This window comes from Coregonus lavaretus (assembly GCF_964263955.1).
Source record: "Coregonus lavaretus genome assembly, contig: HAP1_SCAFFOLD_4640, whole genome shotgun sequence".
Lineage (NCBI taxonomy): Eukaryota > Metazoa > Chordata > Actinopteri > Salmoniformes > Salmonidae > Coregonus > Coregonus lavaretus.
The window spans coordinates 25599-48293 of NW_028159634.1; the positions used below are offsets into that span (position 1 = coordinate 25599).

General features: G+C 41.9%; 1 protein-coding gene across 1 annotated transcript; it reads right to left on the minus strand.

The window, feature by feature from the left end:
• Window positions 1–417: 417 nt before the first annotated feature.
• LOC311122617 (ligand-dependent corepressor-like) lies at window positions 418–13232 on the minus strand (the record flags this gene model as incomplete). The annotated part of the gene is made up of 6 exons (XM_084196958.1): window positions 418–1483; window positions 3269–3365; window positions 4523–4849; window positions 5208–5340; window positions 10947–11026; window positions 13167–13232. Coding segments are annotated over 6 exons (1769 nt in total), but the record flags the coding sequence as incomplete, so codon positions are not given.
• Window positions 13233–22695: the final 9463 nt, after the last annotated feature.

Genomic DNA, 22695 nt, shown 5'->3' on the forward strand with positions numbered 1-22695 from the left:
CATAAAAAAAACCAAAACATATTTAAAATATGGAGTGTTTCAAACAATGATGTCGGGATATTGTCAAGTGGCAAGCTAAAGAGTTAAAAGAGAGACACTTTAGTGTCCGATTGACTGAAACAGCCACAGTTGGCTTTATAACTATTTAAAAACAATTTTAAAAGACCTAAAATGAATAGGTCAGATTGATTCAGAGGATTGATCAGAGTAAATATAAGTGCTTTTGGAATAAATCAACACACAAAAACGGGTTATTTGCGTACTATATAGACTCAGTCACTGCCACTGTCTGACAAATGCAAACGATTACCTGGTCTGGGTAAAAACATCACATATCATCAACAAGTACTGCATCATCAACAAGTACCTTGGCAGCAGCTAATGGGCATCCTAATAAAATCTCTTCCGGTCGTTACTTCACTTGTCTGGTGAGAGGCCTGTGCTGAGCAGCTCCCTGCCGTTTTCTCTGGGCACAGACACAGACTGTCTCCCCTCCCACAGAGACTCCTGGGGGTCCAGGGGCGCATCCAGAGCTTCTTTGCCCTCGGGGGCCTCCGTACCCTCCAGTTCCTCCATGCGGCTCATCAGCTTCAGCTTCTTCTTGGGCGGGTGTTTCAGGGTCCCCAGGCGCTCCTTGACTTTATACTCCAGAGTGCTGTGAGGGATCCCGTAGACGGTCTGAGCCTTGGACACGCTCATCTTCCCCCCCATCACCACTTCTATAGCCTCCTCTAGCAGCTCTGTGTTGTACTGACGGTATCTTCCTCTCTTCTTCCTCGGCTGCTTGTTGCAGAGGTCTGCCTCGGGGTCAGAGGTAGGGTACTGCCCCCCAGAAGCAGGGCGGTCTGCGTTGGATGAACCCCAATACTCCCCATCTCTTCCAGGCCCGTCCAGACCTCCACTGCTTCCCCGGCGACCGTGTTTGGGCAGGATGGACCTCAGCCTCTTCCCCAGGCTGTTCTCACAGTGGGGGCTAGGGAGGCTGTAGGGATCAGAGCTCAGAGAGCCCCAGGAGAGGTCCACCCCCAGGCCTCGCACCCGGGGGATTTTGAGGTCGACGGGCGGGGAGAGAGAAAGGGAGAGCCCCTGGTCTCTCCGGGCCTCCTGGAGGATTGCCTTCCCACAGGAGGGGGACTTGGTGAAGAGCCCCGCGGCCTCCAGCAGGCTTGGTAGGTCTTTGAGGTGGTCCCCGGCTCCGCTGTTGGCCCGGAGCTTCAAGAGGGCCCCAAAGTGGGTCTTGGAGGCCCAGGATGGAGAGCCATACCTGGAGAGAGAGAGGTGGTCGAAGGGTCTGGAGGTGTGGTTCTGGTTGGGAGACAACTCTGTGTCGGAATCCTGGTTCACTTCCTGTTTGATGTGCAGCGCATGACCGAGAGGCGAGGTGGGTTTTAAAGGGGCGGAGTGACCGAAATTCTCCCTCCTCCTACCATCCTGCAGGCTCCTCATAGGCAGCCCGGCCTGTCCGTCAGCTCTCAGGGAACGCCTGATTGGATGGAAGGAAATTTGGTGTAAGCAGAGCTTGCACAGTGCTTTATTCTTTCTCTCTCTAGGGGAGGATGGGTTGGGGAAGGGAGGATGTTGGCCACTCCTTTATTGGATGATCTTGCTTGGGTAACATCACTATCTTGCTTAGATAAAAAAAAAAAAAGTCAATGTGTGTGTGTGTTCCTTTTAAGAACAAAAAAGGCTCAAGTTTGGGAATTTGTTTATTTTGTTGTTTGTTTTAGCTTTGCATTTCTTTTTTTTGTTTACAAATTATGCGTCAGTCAACATAACAATAATAAAAAATTAAAAGGATATGCAGGGCAAAGAAATTAAATCCAAAGAAAAATTCAAAACATAAGAGATAAATGTGTCCAGCCCTGTCCAGATAGGGCAGGAGAGGGAGGGCAATGTTGTTCATTGCAGTAAGGCAGTCTGGCATTTAATAGCAGAGCAGGGCAGGATGAGTGTGTTACCAAATGACTAATGCTAACGTATAGCCCTTAGCGAGTGACGTTACCACTGAACAAGCACAGCAATAAAAGAGTAAGCCATCAGCATGGGATGATGTAGGACTTCACATAAACGCTCACAATATCAACCTGACAGAAATACTGTTACTGTAAGAAAACATCTGAAATACTTATCTGCAAGGTTAACACCCAACAAGGCACTTACACACAGTACTGTTATGTGTGATAGAACATAGCAAATCAGCAGAGCGTATTGATTGAAAATGCTCACATGAAATTCATGGGTGATTGATTAATTAGTGGTAAGGCAATTTGTGATGAGGGGCCATAATCACAGACACAGAGGAAAATAAAAGAAGTGTGCCCTTTACAAAACTGCCGCTAGAGTCGTAAGCCAAGATCATATTATGACTTGAAAGGAGTCTGCTCTTTGCACTTCTAAATATTCCCTCCACCTCCGACCAGTTGCCATCTCAGCTTTGAAATATCATATCAAAGATGGGCTGCGTAAGGGGGGTATATAGAGTGATAGATACTAGATGTACATCTGTGGATATCTGCATTGAGTACAGATCTGTACGTTCTGAACGAGATCAACATCACAAACAGCTTGATTCTTGATAACTGTTTCAGATCACATCTCCCTTCGCTTGCTCTCTCCCTCTCTTCTGTTCACTCAATCACTCTTCTCTCGCTCTTGTTCCACTCCTAAAGAGAGGGGGGCAGCTAGAGAGCGGAGCAACTGGCACTTAATTAATCCAAATTAAAATTTCATTGCGGCATGTTCCATTTCAAATGCACTAACGTCCATGCCACGGCGTGATGATATCACGAGGCATTGCCCTCAGCCAAAATACAACACTGATTTTACTGGATTAAAGATTCAAATTATTTTTTAGCTTGAAATGAAGGCTTGGTCAATGTAAATCGTTGAACATGATGTTGTGTAGTTAATAGAATGGGAAGCTCTATTGGTTAGGGGTTTATTTTGATTATTTCACTTATTTCTTCAATCCATTGGAATCTTAACTACATTTTATTGTGCATTTAAAAAGGAATCCAATAATAATAATAATAATAATAATGTTGTTTCCTGATACCAAAGCATCTCCTTCAAGATTTTTTTTCTTGAAGATGCACATGTGAAATCACTTTAATGATGTCACACAGTCAAATCAACCTGCATAGGCTGGAGCTGTCCAGGACCAGGAGCTCCTACCTGTAGTTATAAACTTTTGTTTGGACAGATTGGGGAGTTTGTTGTGGTAAAGCCCTACAAGAAGTAGAAACAGGTGACAGGAAGTCGGTCTTACCCTCTGAGAGTGGATGTCTGGGAAAGGTGAGAACTGTGGAGCGATGACATGCTGCTTCTGGCCCGTCCCTTTTTGAGTGACAGGTCCAGCACTCCATCTAGGGACAGGACATAAGGGTTAGTAACTTAGAAAGCAAGAGCCATTCTGTCAGGTGTGCACATAGAGATAGAGGACTCATATGTTTATCTGAGCCATTATATCAGCTGTGACAGCATGGGCAGCGCCATTGAGGCGATCTTCATTTTGAAGTAGCCAATTTTCTTCTTCACGATTGGCTGATCCCTCTTGATGACCCAGTTGGACATGACTCCCAACAGGGTCATCAGGAGGGATCAGCCAATGAAGTTGGAAGTCCCAACCAGTTGACTACATTAAAATGGTGGAAGCCCTCAATGGCACTGCTCATGCTAATACAGCCTTTTGGCCACTAGAGGCCTCTATCATTCTCTATGGGTGTGCAGTATTTGTGCAGTACAGTAGGGTAATGAATCTGTTGGTTACGGTCTTGTACCTTGTTCTGCAGGCTGTGGCAGCATCCTCTTGACAGTGAGGAAGAGGTTACTTTATATCAAATCTACTACCAGTACTAGTGTGTCTGCTTTTTCAGTGTAATACCAGTACTAGTGCGTCTGCTGGTTCAATGTAATACCAGTACTAGTGTGTCTGCTGGTTCAGTGTAATACCAGTACTAGTGTGTCTGCTGGTTCAGTGTAATACCAGTACTAGTGTGTCTGCTGGTTCAGTGTAATACCAGTACTAGTGCGTCTGCTTTTTCAGTGTAATACCAGTACTAGTGCGTCTGCTGGTTCAGTGTAATACCAGTACTAGTGCGTCTGCTGGTTCAGTGTAATACCAGAACTAGTGCGTCTGCTGGTTCAGTGTAATACCAGTACTAGTGCGTCTGCTGGTTCAGTGTAATACCAGTACTAGTGTGTCTGCTGGTTCAGTGTAATACCAGTACTAGTGCGTCTGCTTTTTCAGTGTAATACCAGTACTAGTGCGTCTGCTGGTTCAGTGTAATACCAGAACTAGTGCGTCTGCTGGTTCAGTGTAATACCAGAACTAGTGCGTCTGCTGGTTCAGTGTAATACCAGTACTAGTGTGACTGCTGGTTCAATGTAATACCAGTACTAGTGTGACTGCTGGTTCAACATAATACCAGAACTAGTGTGACTGCTGGTTCAATGTAATACCAGAACTAGTGTGACTGCTGGTTCAATGTAATACCAGAACTAGTGTGTCTGCTGGTTTTACCTTGTTCTACAGGCTGTGGCGGAGGCTTTTTGACAGTGAGGTCGAGAGGCGAGTCCTGGTCGGCCATAAGCAGCTTGGAGAGGACAGGGTTCTGGCTGGGCACGGAGGCTGTCACAGTAGCACCAAGGCTGGCAGCAGGGGGCAGCGAGGGGGGAGGTGGCAGGCTTTGATCTGGGTGGGGCTGGGGAGCAGGGCTGGGGGCAGAGGGGCCGTCCTGAGAAGAGGAGCTGCTTTTTGAGGTATATTCGGCAGCAAACTGGCGGATCATCCTCTGCATTATCGCCTGAGCCACTACTGGAATGTGCGGGTCCGAGAAGCTGGGGACATCTGAGGGAGGGAGAGGGGAAAATAATGTCAAAGATATCTGTAGAGATGGTTGACCCTCAGCCTGTGTGCGAGCGGAAGCTATCTCAACCATAGCAACAGTTTTATCAAATGTAACTATATCGGGGATTGGAAGTGATGCAGACAATTACATTGATGGAAGTTACAATCTATCTGCAATATTAAAGCTGATCTACCCCCTAAAAATAAAATAAATAATTTTAAAGAAGGAACACATATGGCCCACTTCAAGAAATAGCCTATTCCTGCTAGTATTTCAATACACAATCTTACAGAAAGTGTTGTAACACAAGGACACAGGAGGTGGTATGTAACAAACACTGTTCCTGTAAAGACCTACCTTTTTTGTAGAGGACTGCACTGAGGAATTCCTCAGCTTGTTTCTCAAGTCTGTTGATCTTAATCTGGTCTTTGACCAGCAGGGGTTTAGCCCCGCTCTCCAACCCCTGGTTGCTCAGGCCAACTAAGTGCTCCTGGGAGAAGAGAGAAACAGAAACACAGCTAAGTGATGGAGAAACAACGAATAGCACCGTCGCTACAGAAGTGACAGTCATTTATGCATTAAATGAATCAATTAAACAATCAATTTGACTTTGTTTTTACCAATCTAACTACAAAACAACACAATGGTAATAATTTATTTGAATGGTAAATGTATTGATAAACTTAGTAAATCAAAATGTAGCATAGCATAGGTCTATTCCCAATACAGGTGAATGCATAATATCCAATAAGAGTGTGTGCATGCATTTAGTTTGAGCTTGTTTTAGCTGATTTCATGGGGTTCCAGATGACAAACAGTCCCTTCCATTTAGGACTTATTTTATTGGCAACTGCTAGAAGAACATTATTTTATTGTACTGATCAACAACATTTGCATAAACGCAATCTCTTATTTTATAAAAGTGCGCGCTGTTCCTTTAAGAAAGTAGTGACGTCATTCCCAAGGAAGAATGTGGGTTTGCACTAGTTAACACAGCCAGCATATTTTGTCTTTTTTAAGGTAAGGGTTAGGAATAAGGTTAACAGTATTGATAAGGTTAGGTTTAAAATCACATTTTAAGAAGAGAAATTGTAGAAATAGGCGTGGTTATACTTTGTGGCTGTGGTAACTAGTTACGACCCAGAACGTGGCTATGGAATCTAGAGGAAACCAGACGGGAGGCGAGGGAGACGAGGAAGTTAACAAGTTTTTGGTGATGAGGGAGTGAATGAATAAAGATTTTGCCGATAATCAGCATATTTTGTATTATGGTATCACAAACAAGGTACTAGGGTAGTGAATTAATTCAGCTGTAAGCTAGCAAGGAAAGTAAGCCTATAATTGAAGCTGGAAGCTACATGTATCGTCTTGCATTGTAAAAGTGTTCTAGCCTATATGGACATTGTTTCGCGAACAGTAATGAGCAGTTTCAACATTTCTACATGCCGTGTTGCATTATTCAAGTCTGTTAACTTCTGTGCAGCATGAGTGGGGAGAAGCCCAGACAGCTCTAGCAATGAATGAGTTAGCCAGCAGAGCCGAACCGCTTGCTTACTGAAGCATTAGGGTCGGACAGCATTCCTGTGTATATATACTGAAAAAATATATAAACGCAACATGTAAAGTGTTAGTCCCATGTTTTATGAGCTGAAATAAAAAGACACCAGTAATGTTCCATACGCACAAAAAGCTTATTTCTCTCAAATTGTGTTTGCAAATTTGTTTACATCCCTGTTAGTGAGCATTTCTCCTTTGCCAAGATAACCCATCCACCTGGCCGGTGTAGCATATTAAGAAGCTGATTAAACAGCATGATCATTACACAGGTGCACCTTGTGCTGGGACAATAAAAGGCCAATCTAAAATGTGCAGTTGTCACACAACACAAGGCCACAGATGTCTCAAGTTGAGGGAGCGTGCAATTGGCATGCTGATTACAGGCATGTCCACCAGAGCTGTTGCCGCCTCCAACGTCATTTTAGAGAATTTGGCAGTACGCCCAACCGGCCTCAACCACAGGCCATGTGTAACCATGTCAGCCCAGAACCTCCACATCCGGCTTCTTCACCTGTGGGATCGTAACTGACTTCAGAGGGCAAATGCTCACCTTCGATGGCCGCTGGCACGATGGAGAAATGCGTTCTTCACGGATTAATTCCGAGAGAGCGCGTGCAAGGCACGAGCGAGAGAGATTGCATTGACCCAGGTTTATTAATTAAAATAAATGTTGCAAAAATATACAGTGGGGAGAACAAGTATGATACACTGCCGATTTTGCAGGTTTTCCTACTTACAAAGCATGTAGAGGTCTGTAATTTTTATCATAGGTACACTTCAACTGTGAGAGACGGAATCTAAAACAAAAATCCAGAAAATCACATTGTATGATTTTTAAGTAATTAATTTGCATTTTATTGCATGACATAAGTATTTGATACATCAGAAAAGCAGAACTTAATATTTGGTACAGAAACCTTTGTTTGCAATTACAGAGATCATACGTTTCCTGTAGGTCTTGACCAGGTTTGCACACAATGCAGCAGGGATTTTGGCCCACTCCTCCATACAGACCTTCTCCAGATCCTTCAGGTTTCGGGGCTGTCGCTGGGCAATACGGACTTTCAGCTCCCTCCAAAGATTTTCTATTGGGTTCAGGTCTGGAGACTGGCTAGGCCACTCCAGGACCTTGAGATGCTTCTTACGGAGCCACTCCTTAGTTGCCCTGGCTGTGTGTTTTCGGGTCGTTGTCATGCTTGAAGACCCAGCCATGACCCATCTTCAATGCTCTTACTGAGGGAAGGAGGTTGTTGGCCAAGATCTCGCGATACATGGCCCCATCCGTCCTCCCCTCAATAAGGTGCAGTCGTCCTGTCCCCTTTGCAGAAAAGCATCCCCAAAGAATGATGTTTCCACCTCCATGCTTCACGGTTGGGAAGGTGTTCTTGGGGTTGTACTCATACTTCTTTTTCCTCCATACACAGCGAGTGGAGTTTAGACCAAAAAGCTCTATTTTTGTCTCATCAGACCACATGACCTTCTCCCATTCCTCCTCTGGATCATCCACATGGTCATTGGCAAACTTCAGACGGGCCTGGATATGTGCTGGCTTGAGCAGGGGGACCTTGCGTGCGCTGCAGGATTTTAATCCATGACGGCGTAGTGTGTTACTAATGGTTTTCTTTGAGACTGTGGTCCCAGCTCTCTTCAGGTCATTGACCAGGTCTTGCCGTGTAGTTCTGGGCTGATCCCTCACCTTCCTCATGATCATTGATGCCCCACGAGGTGAGATCTTGCATGGAGCCCCAGACCGAGGGTGAATGACCATCTTGAACTTCTTCAATTTTCTAAGAATTGCGCCAACAGTTGTTGCCTTCTCACCAAGCTGCTTGCCTATTGTCCTGTAGCCCATCCCAGCCTTGTGCAGGTCTACAATTTTATCCCTGATGTCCTTACACAGCTCTCTGGTCTTGGCCATTGTGGAGAGGTTGGAGTCTGTTTGATTGAGTGTGTGGACAGGTGTCTTTCATACAGGTAACGAGTTCAAACAGGTGCAGTTAATACAGGTAATGAGTGGAGAACAGGAAGGCTTCTTAAAGAAAAACTAACAGGTCTGTGAGAGCCGGAATTCTTTCTGGTTGGTAGGTGATCAAATACTTATGTCATGCAATAAAATGCAAATTAATTACTTAAAAATCATACAATGTGATTTTCTGGATTTTTGTTTTAGATTTGTTTTACATGCTTTGTAAGTAGGAAAACCTGCAAAATCGGCAGTGTATCAAATACTTGTTCTCCCCACTGTATATACACATTGTGACATGTGAAATGGAAACGGCAGCTATAGGAGAAATGTTCAAAGGACCGAAAATGTGTTTTTCGTTCAACGGGGGTGGATATTTATTTTGTCAAACTTCCTTTTTTTGACAAATGATGGAAACTTTTTCGTGAGGCACGTGATGTCATCACATAAATATAAAGCTCCACTCCCCATTTAATTCTAAATACATACTGCTTGCTAAATCTATTTTCAACTATAAAAATTGTTTCTTTGCAGGACAAGGATTGTCTTGACATTAAAGAATGCCTGAATTTATTCACCTTGCTTTTCTTGTTGACTGGATGCAAGTTTCACCATCTAATTATTTCATGAGATTTATTAGAATATGGCATAAAAGCTTGGACACACCTACTAATTTTTCTTTATTTTTACAATGTTTTACATGGTAGAATAATAGTGAAGACATCACAACTCTGAAATAACACATATGGAATCATGTAGTAAACAAAAAAGTGTTAAACAAATCAAAATCTATTTTATTTTTGAGATTCTTCAAATAGCCACCCTTTGCCTTGATGACAGCTTTGCACACTCTTGGCATTCTCTCAACCAGCTTCATGAGGTAGTCACCTGGAATGCATTTCAATTAACAGGTGTGCCTTGTTAAAAGTTAATTTGTGGAATTTCTTTCCTTCTTATTGCGTTTCAGCCAATCAGTTGTGTTGTGACAAGGTAGGGGGGGTATACAGAAGATAGCCCTACTTGGTAAAAGACCAAGTCCATATTATGGCAAGAACAAGTCAAATAAGGAAAGAGAAACAACAGTCCATCATTACTTTAAGACATGAAGGTCAATACGGAACATTTCAAGAACTTTTAAAGTTTCTTCAAGTGCAGTCGCAAAAACCATCATGCGCTATGATGAAACTGGCTCTCATGAGGACCGCCACAGGAATGGAAGACCCAGAGTTACGTTTGCTGCAGACGATAAGTTCATTAGAGTTACCAGCCTCAGGAATTGCAGCCCAAATAAATGCTTCACAGAGTTCAAGTAACAGACACAGCTCAACATCAACTGTTTAGAGGAGACTGTGTGAATCAGGCCTTCATGGTCGAATTGCTGCAAAGAAACCACTACTAAAGGACACCAATAAGAAGAAGAAGAGACTTGCTTGGGCCAAGAAACACGAGCAATGGACATTAAACCTGTGGAAATGTGTCCTTTGGTCTGGAGTCCAAATTGGAGATTTTTGTGTTGAAACCGCTGTGTTTTTGTGAGACACGGTGTGGGTGAACGGATGATCTCTGCATGTGTAGTTCCCACCGTAACGCATGGAGGAGGTGGTGTTATGGTGTGGGGGTGCTTTGCTGGTGACAATGTCTGTGATTTATTTAGAATTCAAGTCACACTTAACCAGCATGGCTACCACAGCATTCTGCAGCGATACGCCATCCCATCTGCTTTGGGCTTAGTGGGACTATAATTTGTTTTTCAACAGGACAATGACCCAACACACCTCCAGGCTGTATAAGGGCTATTTTACCAAGAAGGAGAGTGATGGAGTGCTGCATCAGATGACCTGGCCTCCACAATAATAATAATAATATGCCATTTAGCAGACGCTTTTATCCAAAGCGACTTACAGTCATGCGTGCATACATTTTTTTTTTGTGTGTATGGGTGGTCCCGGGGGATCGAACCCACGACCTTGGCGTTACAAGCACCGTGCTCTACCAGCTGAGCTACAGAGGACCACACATCACCCGACCTCAACCCAATTGAGATGGTTTGGGATGAGTCGGACCGCAGAGTGAAGGAAAAGCAGCCAACAAGTGCTCAGCATATGTGGGAACTCCTTCAAGACAGTTGGAAAAGCATTACAGGTGAAGCTGGTTGAGAGAATGCCAAGAGTGTGCAAAGCTGTCATCAAGGCAAAGCGTGGCTATTTGAAGAATCTAAAACATATTTGTTTAACATATTTTTGGTTACTACATGATTACATATGTGTTATTTCATAGTGTTGATGTCTTCACTATTATTCAACAATGTAGAAAATAGTAAAAATAAAGAAAAACCCTGGAATGAGTAGGCGAGTCCAAACTTTTGACTGGTACTGTAAGTCAATTCTTGCATTCTATCCATGCTGGCTTTTGCGGGCTACCGGAAGACATGAAAAAGATCGGTGGGAGGGCATACAGGCTGTCGCCAATTCATTATTGATGCGCAATTTGCCTAAATGGATAATGGAAACACTTCAAATCACTACGGGTGGAACCGCAGAAGACAGAATAACGTCAAAAGAAAAGAAAACCATTACCTTGACTTTGTCTCGTCTTAAGCAGCAGAACAGGCAGTTCTCATCAAATGACCAGTCTGACACGCCTTCAGGCTCACAGTCTGTGGATCCAGGAGAAAATATACATTTTAGAAAGGAGAGGACGGGGTATGGTGGAGTACGACAAAGGACATCTCAGATGGTGGTTAAAAACATGAAAAGGGCAACAAAAGAACATTATCCCAAAGAAAACCTATTTAGAAATCCTGGATCCAGTGACACAGTCCTCTAGCTTGTAAGAATCAGAGATGTCAGAGTCAACCACTTATTGTGGAAAGAAAAAACATGAGTAGATAGACAATTGACACTGACAATTGATTGGTAATAAAAATCTATTTTCAAGTTAATGTGATTCTTATGTTATACTAACAGTGTATATTATGCACCATATTCACAACTGATTGTTTGGTTGCTTACATGAATATCTAAAATGAGACTAGCGGATATAGGCTAGCGCCAGCGATTCGCAACTGGGGGTGGGGGGGGGGGGGGGGGGGGTTGCAACACAAATTTGGATCACGGCAGGTTTTGAACGGGTCGCGGGTGTCTGAGTAAAAAAAACGTTTAGGTTAAAAATACCTTTCCAGGTGGCATTTCAGTGAATATTGGATTGCGACAGACAACCTGGTCCAATTTGGGTCCCGAGGCAATCAAAATCAGTTAAGAACCACTGGGCTAGACTGAGTGTGATCTCCAATCATATCAAATGGCAGGAAGAAAAAAAAAACAAGGATGACAAAAACTAGGAAAAAACTAAGAGGATGAATTTAGAACAAATAAAGGACATGAACAGACTAGCAACAGGGATGAATTTAGAACAAATAAAGGACATGAACAGACTAGCAACAGGGATGAATTTAGAACAAATAAAGGACATGAACAGACTAGCAACAGGGATGAATTTAGAACAAATAAAGGACATGAACAGACTAGCAACAGGGATGAATTTAGAACAAATAAAGGACATGAACAGACTAGCTCAAGGAGCTCATCTAAGATAATTAAAACAAAAGAAAGTTACCAAATGGTGTCAGAAACCGGGAATTTGTGCCTGGTTGGTCGGTTGCCATGGAAATCCATTTGCTTCGATTCCTACTAACCTTCAGCTAAGAGCATACTTTAATAATTGAGTACAATAATATACCTAGTCAGAGGCAGTGGGCAGTTTCACATTGATTCACTGTTGAACTAGGTCTAGAGGGCCTATTAAATCATCTATATTAAATAGAGAAATAAATAATGTCTGATGGAATAGGCTTTCATGGTCAGCTTATCTTTAACTGATCAAGTTAATTTTGTCTTCTCAATGTTCTCCAAGCAATATGTTATACTCAGATGAAAGTCAGTCTTTTTTTATAGATGTTTTTATTTTATAAATTAAGTCCAGTCTTGATCAAGTGTAGCAATTAACAAGTGGTCCTAGTATTCAATTCAAATTGGTAACATTCTTGTCAGACGAGAGAGCATGGTTGAGTTAAGCTTAGCACACATTGTATGTTTGTTTTGTCAAGCACAAGAACACATTCTTGCAGTACTAGGAGGTTTTTGACTCCCAGACACCCAGTTCACTCCTACTGGTAATTATGACAGATTGAATAGGGCCCTGAGTGTTCTAGCTGAACTCACATGATTTTTCAGTAACCCCACCAGCTTCCCCATCATTTTGTTTGTATGGATCGTATTGTACTTTTGCTTCTAACCAAAGCAACTGGTACTATAGTCCCATTTAGGATAGTAATTTACAGCTCTGGAGCAGAAGTCGTCAAAACTCCAAATAATGCCTTCCATTGTCAGTAAACGTCACGTATTTTCAAAATGTCTGAAAGAACTGTACAGGCTTTTACATTGGCTCCAGGCCAGCCCAAACTCCAACTTCATATGGACACAAAGCGTGTCTCTTTCCAGTGGCAAACAGACTGTTTACAAGGAGGAGTGAATGTGGAAGGGTACCACATGGTACAATAGCACCGCATTGTGATAGGGGGCAAATATAGGCCTACGTACACATAAAATACTATATAATTAGGCCTACACTTCTTGACGTGTTTGCTCTGGAATTGTTAACCAAATCAATGCAGGCATCAGTTCAGAAGTCTTGGAACAACCATTTGTGTTTATGAATGGGATGGACATGATTTAGGTTTTAATGAGCGTAGCTGTGATGTGGGTTTGTGTGTCAGTCACTGCAACATATGGACTCACCTTTAAATAAAGTTAGGTCCTCCACCAGCCCCGACCCAAACAACCCTTCTAGAATGCTCTCAAAACCTGTGGAAAAATAATACATTCCATGAATCCACAGAACATTCTATAAACCCACGAATCGCCAAAATGCGAAACAAATATGGATTTCATTCTACCCTAAATATGGATTTCATTCTAATATGGATTTCATTCTAAGGCACTGCATCTCAGTGCTTGAAGCGTCACTACAGACCCCCTGGTTCGATTCCAGGCTGTATCACAACCGGACGTGATTGGAAGTCCCATAGGGCGGCGCACAATTGGCCCAGCGTCGTCCGGGTTTGGCCGGTGAAGGCCGACATTGTAAATAAGAATTTGTTCTTAACTGACTTGCCTAGTTAAATAAAGGTAAAATAAAAATTACTCTATCATACATTTCCAGTGAATGCAATGGGAAGCATAGGCCTACATCTTAAGAGAAACTGTAGGCTACATGTTTTTGGGCCTCCAATGGATTTCAAGTGTTTTGGGAATTTCAATCCATTGGAGGCCCAAAAACATGTAGCCTACAGTTTCTCTTAAGATGTAGGCCTATGCTTCCCATTGCATTCACTGGAAATGTATGATAGAGTAATTTTTATTTTACCTTTATTTAACTAGGCAAGTCAGTTAAGAACAAATTCTTATTTACAATGACGGCCTTCACCGGCCAAACCCGGACGACGCTGGGCCAATTGTGCGCCGCCCTATGGGACTTCCAATCACGTCCGGTTGTGATACAGCCTGGAATCGAACCAGGGGGTCTGTAGTGACGCTTCAAGCACTGAGATGCAGTGCCTTAGACCGCTGCGTCACTCGGGAGATATAGTAAGTACATAGGCCCTAGTCTTCTGCCAAGGCGCCCAATTAAATGTATCTTTCCATCAAAGTGTCAATTACTAGGAAACTTTGACATTCTCAGTGATCAAACACCATCCTTCCTATATATGCCTAATTCTCCACAACCCCACTTTGACTTTCAATTTCATCTTGAAGCCCACCCTCAGCAAATCTCCTCTTGCCTCACATTTTAAAAAAAACACACATTAATGGAATGCACATACGTTTTGACTTCAATGATATAGCATGCACAAGGGTCTGCCAGTTGCCAAGCAACAAGAAAGACTACACAGTTTGGTATGCGAACATGTTGAGGCAACGGTCAGAGGAGAGGGCTTGGTCTGTCAGTCAATCAATACTACTGCAGAATCTGCCCTGTCCAACATCAGACTGCTCTGGACATACTGTACTGTTGGGAGGCAACGGGACACACACAAACACACCATGCAAATTGCATTGTGATAATTGTAATTTTTGTAGTAAATATATTGAGCTTGTAATGAATCTTAAAAAAATTTAGCCTAATTAATACAACACAGCTTTGGTCACCCAAACTTGCCTGAATCTTTTAAGTTTGGCATTAATTGATTCTCTCATTAGGTAAGTAGTGTCTCAAAAGCAAATGGTTTTGACCACTTGGAACTTTTGGAATTTAAGCTTTTCCTCCCAGCCATGCTGCTCGTAAAAGAATTACCAACCTTACCCTCATGTAAAACTTACGATTACATTTTTTTAGTTCACGGTTATTGTCCATAATTCTTGGTTGCACGATTATGCAATGATTGTGCCAGCACACACACACAATATGTAGACTAGCCTATACACTGACTGTCAACACAAGTCCCTCATCTTAACTTCCAAAAGAGTCTTAACCTCCTCGACAGCAGGAGTTCGTTCACTCATCTATAGAGAAAGGGTGGTTGGCTCACTTGGCTGAGCACCGTTCACTACAGAACATATCATATTAGGCTAAGTGGGTTTTTCCACAAAATGTGTGCCTTTTGCACCCCTTTGATATTTTAAGTAGAAATGGTGCACCAATATTGTATTTTAAAAAGCCTGTTATATTCAATGAAGTGCCCTTTAAATGTAGACCACATGGATAATTAAATACATCTGATTTTGAATATGAATAAAGTCTTTCTGCATTTTGACATGTCCCTCCATGCACCCTCGGACTTCCAGGAAGATATTAATCCACTTAACCCCAGTTATTTTGTTGCTTTGACAGTCATTTATGAAGATTATAATTTATTTCATGAGATTAGTGATTCATTTTAAGGTAAACCCTGTTACGTGAATTGTACTTTTGTTTTAATATGGTGAAAGTATTCTTTTTTTTTTTTTATCCAAAAGAAACATTGAACATCGAATAGTCAAATCATAGTGTAAAAGTAGGTGAGTTGGTTCCACTCCTTTTGGCCATTTTCTGGTGTTTTGTGGTGGAAAACTGAGTGGGTCTAGCATACCACGTCAACTCTGTTACCCATAGATAGACAGGCTAGAAATGGCTTTAATTACAAGTGTTGCATTCATATGCCCTTCCCTGTTGCACAAAACAAGCTTCCATTTCCCATGTCACACTGGGATTTATGGCTGACTTAAAACCCTGTTACAGTCAACCCTGTAACAGTCAACCCTGTTACTTTATTTGGCAGTTAATAGGTACTTACTATAGTATTTTTTTGCTCTCTCTTGAAAATGGGAAAGCGCTCTTGGTGAAAATGAGGTGAAATCAAACGTTTATTTTCACCAAGTTACACATCTCAAAAAGGCCCCGAATTGGTGGAACGACCCAATTATCCAAGCAGCCATGTACTAGATCCTAAACCACTGGGTTAAACCCATTGGGTCGATTGCAACGAACAGGCAGAACTGAACACGCTCCTGCAGGCTACCACTGGATTTCTTAAAACACTACTAAAGGGAGATTACATGCACCTGCGTGTTAAACACAAGAATAAACCAACAGATCAGTTGATCTCTCGTTGTTACCGTGTCAAGTGATTATGATACCAGACAGCTGCTTCTAGGTCCTCTACTCCCGCCCCCAATGGAATATCGACCTATCAGACACCGTAAGGCTGATTAATAAAAAAAGAATACTTATAGAGTAGAATAATATAGAAGTAGGCCTATATTTAATTCAAGAGTTTATTTGATACTTTGTTATTATTATTACTACTATTATTATTATTATTATTTAGGCCTAACTCATCACAACTGACTTGATTTAATAGCCTACACATTTCAAATATGGACAGTCCAGGGATATTTTCCCCCGATCTTAATAAGAAATTACCACTTTTTAAAAGACAACTTTCTTTTTAAAAACAAGTTTTAATTAATGGATAACAAATTGGAAACAAAAATTTGATGAATAGGCTACACCAACAACAGTTTTATATTCATACAAGGTGTCAGGTAAATTGCTACAGATTTGCCGTGGTAGGCTAAACGAGGAAATACTTTATTTCAGTTGTACAGAACGATTGTCAAACAGATAAATCGCCCTTAGTCTACTTAAAAAGCAGGATGAATTTGTTCTGATGACAATACCCCCCAGAGGGCGAAATATTCTTGAAAGATGTTGGCAGCAATCAGGACTAAAAGATCATCTCAACATCCACTTTAAGGAGCGGTAAATCGCGGCCAATGATGGTGGCAATTGATAAACTGTGTGGGTGATTTTAGCCCATATCAATGGATTAACAAGATATTACCTTATGTTAGTTCAGTGGCCAGTTTCCGTAGCAATAGGTCCATTGATGCGTTAAATGAGGTCAGAGGCGACATCTGTCCACTTGACTGTAGAACGTCCCAAACCACACAACATGGCCTAGTATAGCTCCAAAAACATTACAATGCGTTTAGGCTAAGTGTTGGTTACCATGTTGTTTTGGTGCAATGGCAAATAAGAGGACAGAGTAGCCGCATAGGAGGTAGGTCTATGTTCTCAAAAATGTATTTTCAGTTGTCTACTCCACTAGGATACAAAAACAAAACAAAAAAGTGTGTCATTTGCCTATTTATGTAGCTAAAGTCACACTTCCTAAACACTTTCCACAAGTTACAGTGGGGAAAAAAAGTATTTAGTCAGCCACCAAATTGTGCAAGTTCTCCCACTTAAAAAGATGAGAGGCCTGTAATTTTCTTCATAGGTACACGTCAACTATGACAGACAAAATGAGAGAAAAAAATCCAGAAAATCACATTGTAGGATTTTTTATGATTTTATTTGCAAATTATGGTGGAAAATAAGTATTTGGTCAATAACAAAAGTTTCTCAATACTTTGTTATATACCCTTTGTTGGCAATGACACAGGTCAAACGTTTTCTGTAAGTCTTCACAAGGTTTTCACACACTGTTGCTGGTATTTTGGCCCATTCCTCCATGCAGATCTCCTCTAGAGTAGTGATGTTTTGGGGCTGTCGCTGGGCAACACAGACTTTCAACTCCCTCCAAAGATTTTCTATGGGGTTGAGATCTGGAGACTGGCTAGGCCACTCCAGGACCTTGAAATGCTTCTTACGAAGCCACTCCTTCGTTGCCCGGGCGGTGTGTTTGGGATCATTGTCAGAAACAAAAAAATATATATATATATAGAAAAAGATACAAATTATAAAAAATTAAAGAATAAATAAATATAATAAAAAAAGATACAAAAAGATAAATAATAAAAACACATTGTAAAGTGGTTATCCCACTCGCTATAAGGTGAATGCACCAATTTGTAAGTCGCTCTGGATAAGAGCGTCAGCTAAATGACGTAAATGTAAATGTAAATGCTGAAAGACCCAGCCACGTTTCATCTTCAATGCCCTTGCTGATGGAAGGAGGTTTTCACTCAAAATCTCACGATACATGGCCCCATTCATTCTTTCCTTTACACGGATCAGTCGTCCTGGTCCCTTTGCAGAAAAACAGCCCCAAAGCATGATGTTTCCACCCCAATGCTTCACAGTAGGTATGGTTTTCTTTGGATGCAACTCAGCATTCTTTGTCCTCCAAACACGACGAGTTGAGTTTTTACCAAAAAGTTCTATTTTGGTTTCATCTGACCATATGACATTCTCCCAATCTTCTTCTGGATCATCCAAATGCACTCTAGCAAACTTCAGACGGGCCTGGACATGTACTGGCTTAAGCAGGGGGACACGTCTGGCACTGCAGGATTTGAGTCCCTGGCGGCGTAGTGTGTTACTGATGGTAGACTTTGTTACTTTGGTCCCAGCTCTCTGCAGGTCATTCACTAGGTCCCCCCGTGTGGTTCTGGGATTTTTGCTCACCGTTCTTGTGATCATTTTGACCCCACGGGGTGAGATCTTGCATGGAGCCCCAGATCGAGGGAGATTATCAGTGGTCTTGTATGTCTTCCATTTCCTAATAATTGCTCCCACAGTTGATTTCTTCAAACCAAGCTGCTTACCTATTGCAGATTCAGTCTTCCCAGCCTGGTGCAGGTCTACAATTTTGTTTCTGGTGTCCTTTGACAGCTCTTTGGTCTTGGCCATAGTGGAGTTTGGAGTGTGACTGTTTGAGGTTGTGGACAGGTGTCTTTTATACTGATAACAAGTTCAAACAGGTGCCATTAATACAGGTAACGAGTGGAGGACAGAGGAGCCTCCTAAAAAAGAAGTTACAGGTCTGTGAGAGCCAGAAATCTTTCTTGTTTGTAGGTGACCAAATACTTATTTTCCACCATAATTTGCAAATAAATTCATTAAAAATCCTACAATGTGATTTTCTGGATTTTTTTTCTCTCAATTTGTCTGTCATAGTTGACGTGTAGCTATGATGAAAATTACAGGCCTCTCTCATCTTTTTAAGTGGGAGAACTTGCACAATTGGTGGCTGACTAAATACTTTTTTCCCGACTGTACATTACTGGAAAATACTACGTCTAGACACAAAAACCAACATAGCATGTTTGTGCATTTTAATAAAATACACATACTTACTAATGTTTCCACGAGCGGAACAAACCTACGATCCAAGTCATCAACCCAATTTGCCATCCACACTCTTCCTCAACCAGTCAACATTGTCAATATTTTAAAAACCCTCTCTTAAAATCCCCTTGTTCCGACCCACTCCTCCACCTCAAGAGAATGTGAAAAAAGAAACAGGTAAATAAAAAAGAAAACTGGTTAAATGTAGCCGTTCAAGCCTGCAGCTAGAGCTGAGAGTTCCTCTGCTTCTGGGTTCATCCACAGGACTTAGCCTAGTTCTCATTTAAAAACCCTGCCTCTCTCCCATTCCCCCAATTTCAACCCCCTCCTTCAGAACAAAATGTGAAAAAAAAGAGAACGGGCAAAGACAAAAAAAAAAGTAGTGCTAAAATATAGGCTAGATCTAGCCCCTAGATGGAGGGAGGAAGGGATGTGCTGTTTCTGGGTGAACAGGACTTCATCTGCAGCGGCTAGCTAACCCATCCATCCAATCCCTTTTCGGGAATATTTCAGAGAGAATTTTTAAAAAATAAAATAGGTCATCCACTTTGGTTTGACAAATCAGCGGCATTAAATCAAACTGCTCTTCAATAATTTATTTTTGGGCATTTAAACGAGGCAGTGAGATGCACTATTAAAAAGGGCTGTCAGTAGCAACACACAACAATGAGCTCAGGGTGCTAGAACAACACTGTAATAAACAACTACTGGGCTAGAACACAGAGACAACACTTATTTTCCTCCGATTTTGTATAAAATCACTAGACTGCATGCCTACTTTAAAAAAGAGGTGATCCATCATACCCACAACAATGCCCTTACTAGCATTAGGCCTAATAACAACACCTAGGTTAATAAACACAATTCCGAAGAAACAAAAGTTAGTTTATAGGCCTTAAACATTTTGGTGAACGCAGCAGCCTAAATTTCCAGCGAAGGGAGGTAGGTAGAGAGTGAGGCAGTAAAATGTGTTCTAGAGATAAAATATTGATTAGGCCACCTCATGAAGAGATAGCCTATTTATTTTGTTGAGTTAACTCAGAGCATTCAACATTGGGGCGTGGGTATGGTGATGATGCTGAATGCAAAAAAAAAAGGAAGAAAGCGCCTACTATCCGACCCTCAAAACACACTGCTAGTAGTGAGCTACTGAAAAGCATGCTATCCAATATATGAAAGAAGCATTACAACCAGTGACATGGGAGTTCTTCTAGGGATCGTGACCACTTGATAAACCATTAGGCCTAACCCATTAATTGAAGAAATGAATTAGGCTACTGTGGATAACCAGAGGTATATGCCTACAGTATATAGGGTAGAATAGGCCTACAGGGTAGAGATATGATTCTGAAGCTAGCCTATTGCCTACAGACATGGCAGTAACGAGGCGCAAGGTAAAGAGGTGCGGAACAAAGAGTTAATGAGAGAGACTGCAAAATGATCCAATAACCATTAGGCTAGGCTACACTACTTACCTAATGGAGAGAAAATCAATTAAGGCCAATCTTAAAAGACTCAGGCTAGTATCACGGAATACTACAAAGAAAGGTACCCCACCATTTACCATGTTTTTCAATTGAAAACACTGGTACCTTTAACTTCCAGGGTCTTTGTGCCGAGTCTCCAGAAAGCTAGTAGACAGTCAATCTACAGTTCAGCGGCCCAATATCAAAATGTAATTAAATTGCTGACCATAAGGATGGCAGGATTCTAGATGAACCATACAAATGCCCATATCTTATTCAACAGACTGGTAACGTGAGCCAACGTCACAGTGTAGCTAAATGTTGATGTGTTACGTAAACGCGTCTGCAACCGAGACTAGGGCACAGTTCAGATGCCGAACTAATAGCGAGTCAAACGGAATAGAAATTAAGAGCGGTCTGGCACTGTTAAGAGCTTTGCTTGACATACCGATTGGTTTCATACAATCGCTCTCAACACTGCAGCAGACTTTTGGGTCGAATTCTGGCTCAACAGCGACCTCTCAAAAAAGTCCTACACCTACGAATCCGAGACCATGATTGTGCTTCGGTTGTGGGTGTGGTAGCAAAGCATCCTTTATTTGCATGCAAGTAACATACAGTATATTAATATGCATTACCATTTTTCCCGACAGTGGAACTGCTCTGGCGCGCTGCATGAAACAGAGCTGTGCTTCACCCCCACTGCGCCGAAAGAGCTGCCGAACTATCTTCAAAAGTCCAACGAGGCGCATTTAATGGTTTCAGACGGCACTCTATCCCCGCTACAGTATGTGCACAAGAGCACTTAATAGATCTCTTATTCAATCTAAATGTTATAGGAGCTCCTCATGAGTGGTGCATAAGCTATACTGTATGAGACCATGAAAACAGTTGAGGGTCATTCCATGTCATTTCAGCAAGCCATGAGAACTGATACTGTATACTTGTTGTTGGGTTGGGGTTGGCGTGGGGTGTGGGGGTCCGTGGGTGGCTTTTGACTATTTATTTGGATTACTTATGTTAGAAAATGGTTGGTCCAAATCGGATTTAAGGTACTATATTTATTGAATATCATATGAATCCTATAAATTAAAAAATGTCACATTTAGGTGCAATCCTCAGTGCTCAAACTATATTTCAACAAAATAGTGTTACAGGAATGCGAATCATATCTTTTTCTAACGATTCCAGAACACTCAGATGGTGGGTGTCGAAATCGTCCTTGTGCTTTTTGAGGCGGAATGACCCTTGAGCTACTAGCTCCTATGAGGAACCAGCTGCAGCATGTCTGTCTTTAGTTAGGCCTAACATGCAGCTACACTGCGTGCTCACCGCTCAGTGTGACTAACTACCCAATCTCCCTTTGCCATCTCCTGACCTAAATCTGTAACCAATTCAGGGCTGAGGATGGGGGAAGAGATTTGGAGTGACACCCTCTCCCCTCCCAGAATCACTTAACTACTGAAATCCCCTTTTAGCAAAGCTCTGGGTATCAGTTCCCCTTAGGCACAGATCTAGGATCAGCTTAACCTCCCCAAATCTTAATCATTTAAGGGAAACCTAGAAATCTGACCTTGATCAGTGTTTATCCTAATCTAAAAGACTGGACTACTACAGTAAGCTAACTACTAATACAGAAATAGTGTAATACTGGATAAGTATTCTTAAAAATTGACAAGACACTAGGTTATAGGCTGTCATGGTATAGGCTGCTATCAGCTTACACCACTTGGGTGTTTGAGCATGTACAGATGTAAGATCCTAAATTTGATCACTCTTGATGCTGAAAATTTTCCTGCACAGCAGGAAATGCAAACAGTATATTCAAGGTTTAAAAAGGCTTCTAACATTTGTTATTCCACTTAAAAAATGTCAGACTTGATTTACTCTAATGAAAAATATATTAACCCCTACAAAAAAAATTACATTCATTATAATCCACATAATTCACATTTCCTGTTGCTGCAGGATTTCCTATAGCAAACTGTCTCCTAGTCTCCTCAAACCACAGTACATAATTCATTAGGCTACAGATGTAGGATCTTAAAAAGAGATACTTCGGGATTTTGTGAGCCAATGCTAACTAGTGTTAGCGCAATGACAGGAAGTCTATGGGTATCTACTAGCATGCTAGCAGATCGCACAATGACTGGAAGTCTATGGGTAACACTAGTTAGCAATTGTGCTAGTTAGCAACTTCCTTCAAACTGCACACAGAGACATAAAAATGGTATCCACGAGTTCATTG